The sequence below is a fragment of the Bactrocera latifrons genome, unplaced genomic scaffold, assembly GCF_001853355.1.
Source record: "Bactrocera latifrons isolate USDA-ARS-PBARC rearing strain unplaced genomic scaffold, ASM185335v1 scaffold_104, whole genome shotgun sequence".
Classification (NCBI taxonomy): Eukaryota; Metazoa; Arthropoda; class Insecta; order Diptera; family Tephritidae; genus Bactrocera; species Bactrocera latifrons.
Genome location: NW_017534453.1, coordinates 995,110 through 1,011,569, shown reverse-complemented (window position 1 = coordinate 1,011,569; position 16,460 = coordinate 995,110). Strand labels below are relative to the sequence as shown.

At 35.4% G+C, this 16,460-nt stretch overlaps 1 protein-coding gene across 1 annotated transcript; it reads right to left on the bottom strand.

Moving 5' to 3' along the window:
- Positions 1–2,115: 2,115 nt before the first annotated feature.
- Positions 2,116–6,808, bottom strand: LOC108968868 (cuticle protein 8). The gene is made up of 3 exons (XM_018933187.1): positions 6,616–6,808; positions 3,969–4,094; positions 2,116–3,875 (listed from the first exon to the last, which is right to left on the bottom strand). The coding sequence occupies exons 1-3, from the start codon at positions 6,619–6,621 to the stop codon at positions 3,603–3,605; spliced, it is 405 nt and encodes a 134-aa protein (XP_018788732.1). The 5' UTR covers positions 6,622–6,808; the 3' UTR covers positions 2,116–3,602.
- Between the last annotated feature and the right edge of the window lie 9,652 nt (positions 6,809–16,460).

Sequence of the window (16,460 nt, the reverse complement as noted above, 5' to 3'; positions counted from 1 at the left end):
TTTTAATATATATATAAATTTGTAAACTTTTATTACAAAAAAATAGCGCTGCTCGCCATGAATTATTAAAATGAAAACAAGGTGGTAATTGCATAAAGTTGGGAAGAGATAAAAGAGTGACGTATTATATTTAGAACTCTGAAAATTTTTTTATATCTAGATAGAAAGTTATTACCGTAATATTCACACCACAAGACAATCAGGTTCATTGTTATATCCACTCTTTCAAACAATTGTCAGTTAGTAGTAACATATGAAGTAAGTATATATGAGCAAGCAATATTAGGAGCGTCTTACAAAGCATAAATCGCTTATAAAACTACAAATGAATACCGCTATAATTTGTGAGAAATGAGTTGATAGTATGAGTGACACTGTAATGTCACTGTAATTTCAAACATCAAACGGTTACTACTTTTGTCAAATTGTCGACTACTGCCACGCCATTTCCGGTGACCCCTAGGAAAAGAGATGCGCCAGCGTTGGCAGGATAACTCCTTACAGGATCATCTAAAGTGAAAAATACGTGTTTCAGTTCAAACCTCAGAACATGGACGGAGAAAAAACCGAAAATTGAATTTTTGCAGACATTTTACCCAAAAAACTTAAATTTTAGTGAAAATTTGGGGAAAATTTTTTTCTTCAATTAGTTGTAATCGAAAAAAAAAAATCTTTCGTACAAATCTTTAAGAATTGTATCTCAAAGTAGATCAGTTAGGAAGTTAAGTAGTTCTCGACAAATCTTGCCAACCGACTTCAAGAAAAACAGTCTCGAGAAAAATGCGTTTAAAGATTTGAGTGCCAATAAAGGGGCTCAGAAGCTCTCAAGGCAGTATCTCCAAAACTATTACTCACATCAACTTGAAAATTTAGGACAATACTCTAGAGGATCTAATAAGATAAAAAAATTGATTTTTTGAAGCCCGAAAACTCATGTAACCCCGTAAGTTTTCCTAAGCTGGTATGTCATCAACAATTAAGTTTTGTTCTCTCGATATATTAACATTAAAAGTGTATTTGAACTTCGTATTATTTTTGTTTCATAACTAAGTGAAACATATTTTCAGCGCAGGACTTAAAAACTCACAATTTTGGAATTTTTTAAGGTTAGATATTTTGGAGCAAACATTTAATTAAATAAATTTCAAGTGAAACGTTTAAAAAAGAGTAGAGTTAAGGAAAGTAGCCTTTTTTCGAAACTCATTTCAGATTAGCCTAAGATTTTTTTGCACTATTCTATTATATTTTACCACCTATCACATATGAAATAATATCCAATAACCACAAAAGTCGCTTAAAAGTTCAATTATTGTTCAAAAAATTTTACTCTCTTTTTAGAATTTTCGTATTCTTACAGGGTTTGTTTTTAAAAAATTCTGAAAAGTACTCTCTCCATAAAAAGCAAAATGTCAAAATTAAACAAAATATTTAGGGTTTTAAACAAGTTTTTTATTTTGTTTTCTTATACAATTCATCTGTGTATATATTCTATTATTTTTGTTATGTATAAATGTATTATTTACATGTACATTTTTTCGTTTTTTTTTCTTTGCCGTTATTTGAAAATATTTTACATTAAATTACATTGCAGACATTTTATACAAAAAAAAAAAAACACAAAACTAACGTAGGTACAGCACAATAATGTATGTATTGTTGTTGTAGATGGTCGGAGAACATTGTCGGCCGCTTGGCTATGGCCACAAAGCTGTCACAAACACTCATGCAAACATATACAAAATTCATAAAGTACATATGTAAAATGTGTGTTGGTTTCCATTGCTTCATAAATGATTATAATTAAATTTAAGATTAAAAAAACACAATTAAAATACAAATACATAAAAAACACATGTCAATATAATACAAAAGAGCGCTTATGAATGACACAAAATGTGAGAGTACGACAAGTTGAGAGAATTCGAGTGTGAATGAGGTGTTTTCAGAGAAAACGTATGAGAGAGTGTATGAGAGAAATACGAGTATTTGAAAACAGGCCATTCATAAAAGTTACGAAAATGACGACACAGGTGAAATTGTAAGCATTAGATTTACTGTAAACAGCTTTCAGAGTTTGTAAGCAAGTGTAAGTAAGCTAAAGATACCTTGATTAAATTGATATAAAAGATATCATTAAATGCAAATGACAAGATTGAAGACAAGTGTTGGGTTAATGAGAGGCGATAGCGTGAAAAGGAGAGAGAGGGAGAGAGGGTAGAGAGCGTGCGAGAGGCACCTCAATTTTTAATGCACTATGACCGGCTCCATATATTGGCAATGAATTGCAATTAAAGGATTTTTTTCTTTTTTTTTTCTGTGCTTTCCATGACAGTGTAAAGTGAAGTTTATAAATAAGAGGGTTATTACTGCAAACGAGACAGACAGAGCAAATGAGTGAGTGTATACTCATATGCTAGTTGCTTAGTGAGAAATATACTCAAACAGTTTGAGTGTTTTCGAATTTGTACTCAAAAATTTTGAGCACTTTTTTTTTCAAAAACCTAGCTGATGGCACTTTTTTTGCGCTCTCTGAGTCACAAAATCTTATACACTATTGTGGCAACTTCAAACAAGTTCTGTAATATTATAAACCGAAAAAAGGTTGAAACAACCACATTTTTAACTAAAGAGCGCTAAACAGTTGCAAGAGAGTGCATAAATATTTTACAAAAGTAGTACTGAAAGATACTAAAGACGTTTTAGGTAGCTTTTGAGGGAGAGTGGTTATTTCAACTTTTTTAAACGGAAATGTTGCTTGAGCTTCAATCATTTAAAAAAATTACAGAATTTTGAGCGTAAAACTACTCCGCTCCCTTGTAGAAAAACGAATGCTCTAAATTATAAACTTCACTCTTGAGTAGAAAAAAGAGAAAACATTTTAATAAGAAAAGAAGTGTTCAGAGAAATATTAAGAGTTGGAAAGTAATGTAAGAAAGGGCAAGTGTATGTTTTGTGCGTAAAAAAGTACGATCCCACATTACATAATATGAATGATGTTCTCCATTTTCGTCTACTATTACTACAACTACTCCTTCTTCAACTTTGTGTTCGTCTATAACTACAAAATTATCTGTTTAATATAAAATATAATATAACTGTATACGATAAGCATGTGTTAAGCCACAAAGAGTGAGTGAGAGACAGAGAGAGAGACAAAGTATTTTTCCATTTGTTTGTTCTATTCTCCTGGTATTTGCGTCATTTAATCATCTTTATTGCTATCCTTCTCATTTGAATGAATCCTTTTCTGCTGATTGCTCGGCGATCGTTTCGTTGTACTAAAATCGCTAATTACAAGTAAGTATTTTATTCGTTAAATGCAAGTACTCGCTAACTGTAACGAGTAAATAGTTTGAGTGAGTCAATGAGTATGTGAGTGGGTAAGTGTATGTGCAAGAGTGTTGCAGGGCTGAGTAGCGTTTGAAGTTGAAAAGTTGGCATTCCTCACTTGTAAGATCGTCTTTTGTTCACGCCTAAATTATATATGTGTCACGGCCAGCTTTACAATCACATCGAAATTGCTCCACAAGACAAAACGATCTCATTTCTCGCACAACCAACTTCAAATCCTTTACACGCTCTCTAGCCCTTAATCAGCGCATTTAATAATGATGCAGCAGTGGTGCGTGTGCCAAGACGGGTGCGTGTGCCAACACTGGTGCATGAGCTACCAATTTCGGTGCGGTCTTGTGCACGACAGCGTTGAAACCGTTATGATCATCGGCAGTGTAGTCGACGGTACGCACTGAGCCATCGGGTTCGACCAGCGAGTATTGGCCCTTGACTACGTCGCCATCACGCTCTTCGGCTTGCGACTTGATATCGCCGGTGTGTGGATCCTTAATGCCGTAGTTGAAAGAGTATTTCGGGTATGCCTATACAGAAAACAATGAAAATGCCGTTACCATTAGTTGCTTGAATAATCAGAATAATCTATTTTTACAAATTGATATGCGTGGACAACTTACAACAGGTTCAGCATGCACAGCGTGTGCCAAGACTGGCGCATGCGCTAAAATCGGTGCGGGATAATGGCCGTATTCTACGGGTACTGCTTGTGCGGCAGCGATGAGGAGAGCAATGGCAATGAAATACTGTAAAGAAGAAGAGTGTTTGTTTTAATGAATACCAAAACTATTTTGGAGAAATATAATATTTAAAACATTTTTATAAATCTAAATTTTTTTTATAATTGGAACCTTTAAGCAGAAAAAACGTTGACTTCTTTTTCACCGAAGCTCTATGCCTATCACAAATACAAAACAGCTAAATGAAAAGTTTCTTCGAAGATTGTATTATTGCCATAGAAAATAATCCGCGCATGAGTTTCGTAACGATATTTCATCGAATATGAAAGTTTTCATACAAAGACTTGACTTTCATGGTTCAGTTTCTATGGCAGCTGTATGCTATAGTGTTCTGATTTCAAAATGTTTCTTATATGTCATATTGCTTCCTTTGAGTGTATTTTAAGCCAATTGTCGTGACGATATCTCGACGAAAAAAAAAAATTTTATTAGGACTTGAGTTTGATCGTGCAATTTGTATGGTAGCCATATACTATGGTGATAAGATATTAGCAGTTTCGATATATGAGCAACTTTTTGCACAGATAAGGACGTGTACAAATTTTCAGATTGTTATCTTAAAACTTAAGGACTATCGGCAGAAGTATAGCAAAATAGACTCAAATCCCCACGGTGATCACTTATATTTAGATACATATTATATGGTCCCCAACGTTTTCTTCTCAGTGTTATGAACCTCGTGGCAAACTCAATACACTTTGTTTATGGTATACAAATAGTCTTGGGTTCATATGACCACTCATCAGCATATGACTCAGCTTAAATGGTTAATTAGAATTTCGAACGAATTTTCGGTTAAAAAAGCTTTTCTAACTCTTTGAAAATAATTCAATACATTTATTGAGGACTGATTTTAATATCATTGTAATTTATAAACAAAAATAGGTGTCGGGTCCTTATGACCTAGCAACATCATCTAAGGGTTAATTGAAATTTTTCATGAACCTTAGATCGAAACGATTAAAAATAATTTAAAACTAATTTTTACCGCACAAAAATTGTTTTGAACCAAATTTTACAAAATTTTTAAATCTTATATTAATTAAATTTGGTCAAAAATTTCAAATTACAGGTTCACAAGCATGAAGTTGGTTTAGTTGGTTGAAGGTTTAGGGAAAAAAACATATTTCCGGAACTGATATTTTATCTTATTTTTAATTCTAGTTCAAGCAAACATGTTTCTACAATTTTATAAGCTTATAAATAAGTTAAGATTTTAAAAAACTGTATTTCGAAAATTGCTCTAAAATATACACAGCAAAAAAAGTTTCAAAGTTTCTTAAAAATTGTTTCAACGATTGATCAAAATGCCAAAAATATATAAAATTTCTTAATCATTATATTGAATTATTGTCATATATTTTATCTAAAATTTTAGTAACTTTAATTTTCGAAACTCAAAAAAGTTAAAAAAAACCAAATTCTTCAAAATCCTCTATATTTTTTTTCAGTTGTTTTTGATTTTATATAAAAACACTTTTTTTCATTTAATTTCAAATTTAAAATTCTGAAAGGTCTTTAATAATTTCTTCTCTTTTTATATAAAAATATTTCCTTTTTAAATTAATTTTACATATTTTATGCTACACATTTTTTTTTTTGTGTATTTTCGCAGGTAAAATTTTGGTTTACTTTAAATATTGCTTATAATATACTGAATTTCTTTTAGATAGATTTTAAAAATTTCAAATTTAATTTGTATTACCAGATTTTCTTATATATTTTAATAGTTCATGCTAAATAATTTTATTTGGAGAAAATTTTTCACTTCTTTATTTTTTGTAAACAAATTTTTATTTGAAAACAATTAAGTATTATAAGAAGTAAAATTTTATTTTTGAAACAATTTTGAATTTGATAATTTCTTTAATTTTATTTTCGTAATTCAAAAATATTTTTAAGAATTTTTTAATAACGTATAATAAGTTTTTCAATATAATAACATATTATAATATTTTTGAGATAACGCAATATTAAAAATAAAAATGGCTAAACTAGCGTGGAAATTTTTTCTCTGTTTTGATCATAAATTTTATAATAAATATTTTTTTTAAGTAAAATGAAGTAAAATTTTTTTTGAAGAATAATATATATTTTAACAAATCTTAATATTTAACACAAAAGACTTCAAAGTCAAAGTTCTACCGACACCGTTAACACGATTTTCAAAATGCACTCAATTTCTTAGCCAAGCTTCACTTAAAACTAAATATACTCAAAAATCACTCATTTTACTATGCTCCGTTTCATAAGTTCATAAATTATCTATACGAAAATCAATCAACTTGATTTAAAAGAAAATTTTGAATATTTTACGAATTCCCTGTTTCATATGTTCATAAATTCTTTTCATAAATAATACAATTGAGTGAATTGTTCCAAGCATTCTCTGAACATTTTACTAATTCACAAACATTTGTATATACTTTTAGCGTGCTTTTAAAACGGTTCTATTTTCCAGTTCTTGATTTTTCAAGAAATCAAAGCACTAAGAGTCCACATTTTATATATTTTACTGTATTTATACCTTCATTTTCACTCGAGAGAAATGCTTTTTTTTTCGTTCACAAAGAAGAGCACGCAACGAACCCGAACGTTCTGATTGAATCGATTTGAATCGTAGCTACACGCACACACGGAGTACTTCGCGTTCTTAAGAGCTCACACCGCCAATTGCAAGAAATTGCTGGTAACGTTTCGAATCGTTTGCTAGAAACCGTTGAACTGATGCCTACCACCAATGACCAAAACCATTTATATACGCTGCTAGGCCCCGAAAAGCCCACCGATCGCCCCAGACAGAGTTGCAGTCGCCAGATGCTGAGCGGCAGCACACAGCCACGGCAGTTAACAGTAATGGCAACAAAAGCAAAAGTGCACGCAGCCGAAAACATATGAATGAACCGAAATGCTAAAGAAGCAAATGTGCAGAAGAAGAAGAAGAAGAAGCAGAAGAAGCCGACAGCAGAGAGCGATCCGGCGATAAGCTGCCTGCAAACGCGGCGGTGTTGCCGACAACAACAACAACAGCGTGAGCTACTGCAGCATGCAAGTCGCCTTTGAATAAACCTACGTAAGTACTCGCAGCGAAGTCACGGAGCAGATCGGTTTCGCGTTGAAATCAATCGCGTCGTCGCACGGCAAAGGTGCGCCCAGGTGGCTGGCAATTGACAAGACGCAGCCAGCCGGCTTAGTTGGCGTTTGTGGCAGGTTTACTATGTATATGCCCAAGTTGTTTGCGGTGTGTGATGCAGTTGTTAACAGCAATAAACATATAATATTGTTGTTGTTGTTTACATTTCTGTTGCTTTTATTGCTGTTATTGTCAGCATATGAGTTTCATTAAAGCCATTGCATTTCTGTGTTATGCATGAACGCGTTCACTTGCTGGTGACACATGTGTGTGTGTATGTATGTAGGCGCAAATTTGAATGTTGTTGCTGTTGTTATTTATAACGTTGGTTTTGCTTTTTGCTCGCACAGAATTAGGTGGCTGTGAGCCTAAATGCGGCGAGAATTGGGCTATCCTATTACAATAGCGCCAAAAATGCGCTTTTAAATTCGTTTTCTTCGTTCGTGTGTTGCGGATATTTCCATGTGTGCGTTCGTGTGCATATGTGTTTGTATTTACATCTATTATGTACTCCCATATGAGCAATTTACGGCAAAGAACTTTGGTAGGCGTTGGTGCACTCGGTTTTTGGAGTTGAATTCGATTGTTAGGCACTTTTTGGGGTTGTTGTTGTTTTTGTTATTTAACGGTGACTTTCGATTATTTAATAAAGTTTTTTGTGCCACTAATTGAAAAGCCGTAAAACTGAAAGTGACTTTACGCGGCAAGGTGATGTTTTGTTCTTCACACAATGCTGAGGTAGGTAATGAAAATCTATAAAAGTGATATATATGCCCAAACATAGATATGTATGTGTATATACAACTGTAGGAATGTAATGACTGACCTGACCTAAATGTTTCGAAATGTGTAATAAGTTCGAGACAAAAGGTTAGGCTTTGTATAATTTACTAGATTTATGTCAGTTGGTACTTTCTAGTCAAAAAATATTTGACATTTTATTTTTTATAAATCTATTATTTATCATTAAAGCATGAATATCATTATGCAATACACATCGATAAATCAAAATATTTACACAAGTTATTTAAATATTGCCTAAAATATCGCTTAAAGCTGTTACATCTGGTGGTAAGTCAGACAATTTTTACTATAGATGAACACCCTCCTAAATATTATACAAGTAATTTTGTTTGAAAATTTACACTTCGAAGTAATTTAAAAAACCTAAAATTATTATCAAAAATCTAATCCTTTAGAAAGTTACTTGGACAATATAAGATCGCTCCAACCATTTCTGGAAAATTTTGTTCACTGACTCTGATCAAAGCATTTCCATAAAAATGACTTAAAAGCTCTTGCAAGTCGAAGTATTTTCTATATCTATTTGACTCAATTTTGGAGAGAATATGCTAAAACATATTTCTCCAAAAACTAAAATCGTTTTTTTTTAATTCACAAGTGAATATATCGCCTTAAAGTCCACCTGATGGATGGACACTGATTTACTCGTTCAATCGCAGACATCCTAAAGTCTTGCTCCTCCTCCTCATGGACTTCATAATGGAACTCTGTCTGGTATCGGAAACGATCAAAACTGGTCAAACAGAGCTCATTAGTCTATCAGATTAGCCAAACCTAACCTAACTGATGATCTAAGTAGAGGTACTTTCTTCAATAGCCTTGTTTTTGACAGATCCAGCGTGAGTCTTGTCAAGCTGTCATGTTGTTTTTGTTCAGTATTGGTTGTCGTTTCATCATGGAAATACTTATACTTGAACAACGTTTACAAACCGTTGAACTTTATTACGAAATTTCAAAAGATAGCAGCCGTAGCTGGAAGTGTACACGAAGACTGTGGAGAGTCAATTCGGCGTCGTTCGCACTAACTCGGAATGACGCATGAAGCGACTTGGCGCATTTTACGTCGAAATCTGGTGCAAGAACTGAAGCCTAAGCCTTTTATGCCGACATCGTTTCGTTCTATTGGCTCTTCAAAAATTCCAAGAATATCCGATCCATTTCTGGCTCAATGTAAATGCATTTGGGACGAAGAGCAACCTGAAAAGATTCATGACCTGCCATTTCAACAAGAAAAAAGGGTTTGGTGTGGTTTGTGGGCCCGTAGAATTCTCGGTCTGCATTTCTTGACATGCATGAAAAATGATAGCGATGAAAACATAACATAATAAAATGTATGTCTCGTGATAACAGAGACATTGGGTTTCAACACTACGGCGCCACTTACGACACATCGCATTAATTAATGGATTTATTGGGAGAACACTTCGGTGTGCAGATAATTTCACGTTTTGACCATCAAGATCGTGTGATATACCTAACACCGTTAGATTTTTTTTCAGTGGGTGTAAAGTTTAAAGTGTATGTTGGCAAAACCGCTCCGATTCAGGCCTCGAAGCAAAACATACGCATGCCATTCGCCAGTTACCAGTCGAAATGTTCAGACGAGTCATCGAAAATTGAGTCAACGGATGGCGACCAACATTTTAAAGAGAAAACCAAAAAATTCCAAAGAATGTTCTTTCGAATGATAATAAGCATTCCGCATTAAATTTGAAGTTTCTGTGTTTTTCCTTTAAGAAAAACGTAGGGAACCTCGAAATGGATCTATTCTTTTTGCTTTGTTAAGATAACATGCTACAATTATTAATAATGCTTTCAATAATCTTACTTTTGAAGGTAAATATTTCGGGTTTGAAAGCTAACTTCAAGAAACGGAGCAATGTTTTTTTTTCCTATGCCTTTAAAAAATTTGTAATTTTTCTAATAACCTAAAAAACGTTGATTTCGCATAGTATAACAATTAATATATATATTATACATTATTGAGATCTTATTTTATTTTTTAACCAGCATAACTCTATAAGTGTGTGGAATTTTAATTTAATATCTGTTATCTACAACGCCCTTTCAACTAAATTAAAAAAGGTATATTATTTTTCAAATAAAGCTGCTTGCAGATTACATTACATTACCAAGCCAATCAATTACTAGCAGCGTTTCCGCCAACGCGTGCATACAAATCATAGAACTCTTATGCTACGTGCCACATACCGATGTGTATTTTCACGGAAGAATATAAAATAATAAAAATGTAAATAACGCTGAGTCATTCAGCGTTCATTGTATTATGAAGGTGTTCCGAATTGCATCGATTTTTAATCAAACTTAATCAATCATGAGAAAGTTCATACTCACACACCTCAGCTTTGATACAATTTATGTTCGAGTACTCTCAGAAAAGTAGTTTGCGAATGGCTGCATATCGATTTAGGGAAAAATTAAATAGTTAGTCAAAATACTATCTATTATTAACTAATAACGAGGTTACAACAGCGCACCAGTTGTTCTTTCTTTTCGCTGTTTGGCACCAAACGAAGCCAGGTCCTTCTCCACTTGGTCTATCCAACGGAGTGGAGGTATTTCGCTTCCTTTGCTTCCCCTGCGTCGAATATTTTCCGTTCTGTAGTGTTTTCATTTATTGGGACGACATGACACTGTTTCTTAAGTCGCTGAACTATGTCAATGTCGTCGAATATCTCGCTCATCATTCCATCGACTACGGAATTGGGGCTTTGTTCGTCGATAGAGGAGTTTACTTCTAAATTGCCTACTCAGTCCGATGTAGCATCTGCTGGCAAGAGTTATTCTCCGTTGGATATTGGGGCTGACATGTTTTTAGTGTCAATACTGGTTTCAAGATACATGAAGTTATCTATAACTCTTATGGGAGTCAAAAGTGATGTGTTAGCCAAATCACGAGTGTGACGTCTGTTCAGTTCTGCAGCTTGAATTATTTTCTCCAAGAGTATATTGAAGAAGTCACACAAAAGGGAGTCGCCTTATCTGAAACCTCGTATGGTATCGAACGGCTCGGAGAAGTCTTTCCAGATCCTGATGGAGCTTTTTGTGGTGCTCATCGTCAGTTTACACAGCCGTATTAGTTTGCCGGGAATAACAAATTCAGACATGGAAGCATATAGGCAGCTTCTTTTCGTGCTGTTAAAGGCAGCTTTGAAATTTTCGTCGATCCTCTGCTCTTCAAAAGCATAAAATTCGATGCGTGTCGGTCCTCTTTTTACGGCTCTTTGCCAAGATTTGGCGCATGGAGATTCGGTTGTTGATTTTCCAAGTCTAAACCTCACTGAAAAGGTCCACTCAGTTTGCTGACGAATGGCTTCAGTCTTTCACACAGTACACTCGATAGAAAGTTATACGTGATGTTTAGGAGACTTATCCCACGGTAGTTCGCGCAGATTGTAGGGTTTTCCTTTTTGTGGATTGATCTTCGCCACCGTGTTTGAATAACTCGGCCGGCTATCAATCGACCCCCCCGCTTTGTTATTCGTCAGACAGTTAACTGCTTTTCAAACTACCTTATGGTCGGATGATGGCACGTCTGTTCCATCGTCATCGATTGGGGAATCGGGTTTACCGTCTCCTGGCGTTATATTTTCAATGCCATTGAGCAGGCTTGGAGAAGTGATAGCTCCATACTTTCAGTATGTTCTGGGCATCAGTCCCCAATCACCTTTGGACATTCCAAAAGAGTATGCTAATGTCTTGAAGCCTTCTGTTAGTTCCTGCATCTTTTCGTAGAATTTTCGAGCCGTACTTCTATCGGCCAGCTTGTCAAGCTCTTCATACTCACGCATTTTATCCGCTCTCTTTTTTTTGTCTGCCAATGGTTCTCGCTTCGACTCGCGGTATCTATCCCATACTGCACTTGTTGTCGTCGATTGTTACGTTGAGAGACTGCCTAAGTCTATTTTCTCTCCGCTGCAACACGGCACTCCTCATCATACCAGCTATTATTTTGCCTCTTCCGAAAACCAATGGTTTCGGTGGCAGCTGTATGTAGAGGCTTGAAATGGCGTCCCACAGTTTCCCTCAAGTATTTATGTAACCAGAGTCATTATTTAAACCCAATTAGAGCCACCCTAATGAAACATTATAAGGAACTGAGCACATAGGATATGCAACGCCATATTCTGCTTGCAAAAAGCCTTTACTTATATTTAAAGAGATATATTTTCCATATGACACACATGCCACTCAGAACGGTGAATATACTCGTAACTATAAATACTTCATGCAACACAAAGTTTAGACAAATGCGAGTGGGTTTCGTGCTTTTATGTTAAGCCATAAGTAAAAAAATGTGTATATGTATGAGTATATATATAAAGCGACATGTAGGCATATATTTATGATATAATATTTTGCATTTAAAAGTTAATACTTAATGATGGGAAATTCTATTCTCATGCTTGGCCTGTTGATTAGCTTTTGACAAACGGCGAAGTAATAATGGGTTGGCATGGCATTCTGCAACCCTGGCTACGCCATCATGAGCATTCATAATATTTATGATATATCCGTGAGTGTTGCAATGTGTGTGAGTTTTAAGTTTTGGTTGGTTTTGGTGATTCATAGTCCGCACAAATTTGCACGAGTTCTTTGAATTTAGCCAGCCTTTAGTTCTTCGTTTCTATATTTAGAAAGATAAGTATATAGGCGCATGCAGGTCTTGGGTCTACAATGGAATGCCCATATATTTCTTTAATTCTCCTTTGACTTATGTGAACGCAATTATGAATTTTCTTGTTGCCGTTAATATTTTTATGATGCCTTCCTAAGGCAGTAAAGCGGCACGCAGTGTAGGTAATAGCGCAGTTGTCGCAAATGCTGGCGCCTACAAACCACCTAATGACACCACTAGGCAACTAAAAGTGGTGCGCATATGACTACGTATTTGTATGACTGCAGTGCACCCAGTAGTAACTCGATAAGGCTCTTAGATATTATAGAAAAATTTACATTTTGAAAATATCAAAATTGCTTGAATATAGATATAGAGAAACCCGACAACATCTCCCAAGTGGAAATCGTTCACGTTTCTGGCAATAACATAGTGTATGGTAGATAAAAATTTGATTGCTAAACAAATAAGCGGCAAAGTTTACTCAGTGTCACTGTCTAAAACAATATTAGGATTTACCGAGAAAAGATTCGATCGGAACTGCGAGACTCCTTTTGAGAAGTGAATGTAGTGATACAATTGGTGTAGCTTGCTCCAGGGAATTAACCATCCACTTTGATAGCAGAGGGGTGATACTAGCTTTGAGATGTTTCATGGCTAGTTCAGGAACGGCCATTGTCCATTGCGGAATCGCAGATAAATGCAAAATTGACGAGCTGACATTAAAAGGCAGTCTATCCCGCTATCAGTAGTGTGGTATAACATTAGCTGGGCTAACGTTAGTTCCTGCACTGTCACATGATCCTTTTGCCCTAAAGTGAATCGCTAGAAGTCCAGTGAACTCTTCGTCCTGAGTTTAGCTTTTCGCCAATTCAAGGGCCCTATCGGCGTCCACGAGGTAGGTTGAGAATCTTACTGAATGTCCGTTGTTGAAACTTTTTCTAAGAAGACGAGGTAGAAATGTTTCAACACTTTCTTCCTGTCTGCCCCGCCTTTGCAAAACCAAGGCTGAAACCCCTGGGAGATCGCAGTTTCACAGTTATATCCATAAAAATCCTGCCTGCTTAAGGCAGTTGAAAATAGACATCCGAACCTTTGCTCACCGACTCTCTTCCGTATTTTCTCCGTAATAATTTTTTCTCTCCCTAATTTGTAATACCATTTTCGCGATGCCTCGAATCAAATGGTAATACCATTTTGATACAGAAAGCTAGCAAAACGGTTGAAAGTCAATGTAAATGGTGTGACAAATATAATAATAAAGTTCAATGAAATCTGTACTCTTAAAGATTTATCAAAAAGTGAGCGAAAAAAGGCGCTAGTGATCCAAATCTTGAAGCAAAGGTGTTGGCCTTAATAAACCAAAACAAATCAATGTATGTGTGCGATTTGGCGAAAAAAGCTAAAACTAGTGCCAGTATGATTCAAAGAAAATAACTTAAAAACTTATAAAAAATAAAAGATTCCCAAAAAGCATTCAACGACAAATAAAAATAGGGAAAACAAGGCTACGGAAGTTGTACGAACGTTTGTTAAAAAATTCTGTTGAGTGTGTTATAATGGACTCAAGAACATTACCAGGTCCTCAATTCTATACAAAAAAAGAGGTGCTACTGTCGACCAGTGAGCGTCCACAATTGGAATAGAAACATTTGGCGAGAAAATATTCCTCTGGCAGGCTCTATGCTATTGCGGCCTTAAGACCACTCCATTTTTCACAAAGGATACTATATAGGCAGACAATTATAAGAAGGAGTGTCTAAACCGTCACCTAATACCATTTTATAAAAAACACATCGTGTCAACAATGTTTTGGCCCGATTTAGAAAAAGTGCACTACGCTCACTCCACTTTGGCTTTGTTGAAGGATAAAAATGTTAATATTGTTAAAAAGAGGAGACAGTCCGTATTTGATTAGTTTTCTGAAATAATACCGTCATGTGAGTGTGAGCTTCGTTTAAGCTCTATAGAACGTACCGTTAGATAAACAGTCAGACCCACATGCAACTCTGAGATATTAAAACTGTGCATTTCTTACGCTACCACTTGGCAACCAATTCTGCTTTTCAGTCCCACCCACTCTGACTACTGGGTTTCAAGTACACATGTACCTTTGTTTGCAGCAACGCGCGCGCCTATGTTGCAACAACGTGTGGCAATCAAATTTCGTTTTGTATCGAAAAGCAGTAGAAATCACGGAGTTAAGCATTAAATTACCACCTCGCCTTGTGGACCTGTCGACTTGGCAAAACCAAAAACAACACAAACAACAATTCCAATGGGAGCAAGCGGCGTTGACGCCTAGCGTTAGCAATATCAGTAATTGCAATGTGGCAGATTGGAACGAATGCGTCCGATTGCTACAGCAAAGACGTTTGTATGTAAAAGCGTACACAAATCAGTGCCTCGTTGGGCTCTGCAGCGATTTGTCGCTTTACAACATCAACGCGAATTCCACGTGCGTGCGTCGAAACTGCTTTTATATCCGTGTAAGTGTATGTGTGTGACAATGCGTATGCGATTTCAGCAATAATAATTGCTTCGACTCCAAACCGCTGTCGTATTGTCATTGTTGTTGTGGTTGTTTTAGTGAAATATAATCGCTCTGCTAAGCACACTCGACTATTTGGAGCAACGAAGCTGCCACAAAAAAATTTAAAAGCAAAAAAAAACAGAAGCCTTAGATATCGCATTATGAATAAAACCTATTATATTCCTACCGATTTCATGGCACTTTTTGTTGTCAAGTATGCATATTTATTTGGCTGTTGGTTTTTTTTTTTTTTTTTGTAATTTGACTTATGCACTTTTGCACTTACGAGTGTTTTATAGTTTGTCTGTTCTCGCTTCGCAGGCATATTCGATATTTTGATATTTCTGCCTTTACTGACCAATTTTGGTTTTTCTGCATAATAAACAGATCTGTAAGAAATTTTTTACTCAGCGAAGAAACAAAATTCTTAGAAAAAAAATTTCTGAACAATTCAATTCCTCTCTCGACGAACAATGATCATATATTACAAGTCACTCCTCATTCATTCTCCACGCCCTACTATATGGTGCATGGACAATGAGAATATCTGATGGTGCCGAATACCGTAGTCGATGGAACGATGAGCTGTACGACGACTTTGAAATAATAATAATGATAAATAATTCAGCGAATTTCGGACGATGTGAAGATTAAAAATGAAGGAATAGAAGTTTTTCTCATAAAGCTGGTTATATCCCAATTAATTTCGAATGCACTTATGTGTGATAATATTCTCCGAAAATTTTAAGTTGATCCGGGAAAGAGTTTAGGAAGTATGAGCTCTTTTTGTAAGAAACACAATTTTCAGAGTCGTTTTCTCCGAAACGGCTAGACGACCCTCTTAGATATACATATTTTTGTTTTTGGAACGCTTTCATTTCATCAAAAACTCAAATTTTAGCTAGTACTTCGATCAGACATCTTATTTCGTAGCTTCTCTTGAAGTTCAGCGACAGTTTTAAGAGAGCTTAAAATTATATGTTATTAAAAGGTGATCCAAGTAGAGGTTATTTTTTCAATAGACTGTTTTGACAGTCAGTCATGTTATTTAAATATGGAAAAACCTACGGCTGAACTTTTTTGTGAAAATTTACTTTCTGTAAAGAAATGGCCATATAAAGGAGCGCAAGTTTGGTGTGGGTTTCGTGGTGGGAGAGAGACTCCGTCGCCGAGTACTATCATTCACCCCGGCGAATGAACGTCTAGCCACAATCCGCATCAAAGCGAGGTTCTTCAACATATCGCTGATTTGCGCCCACGCCC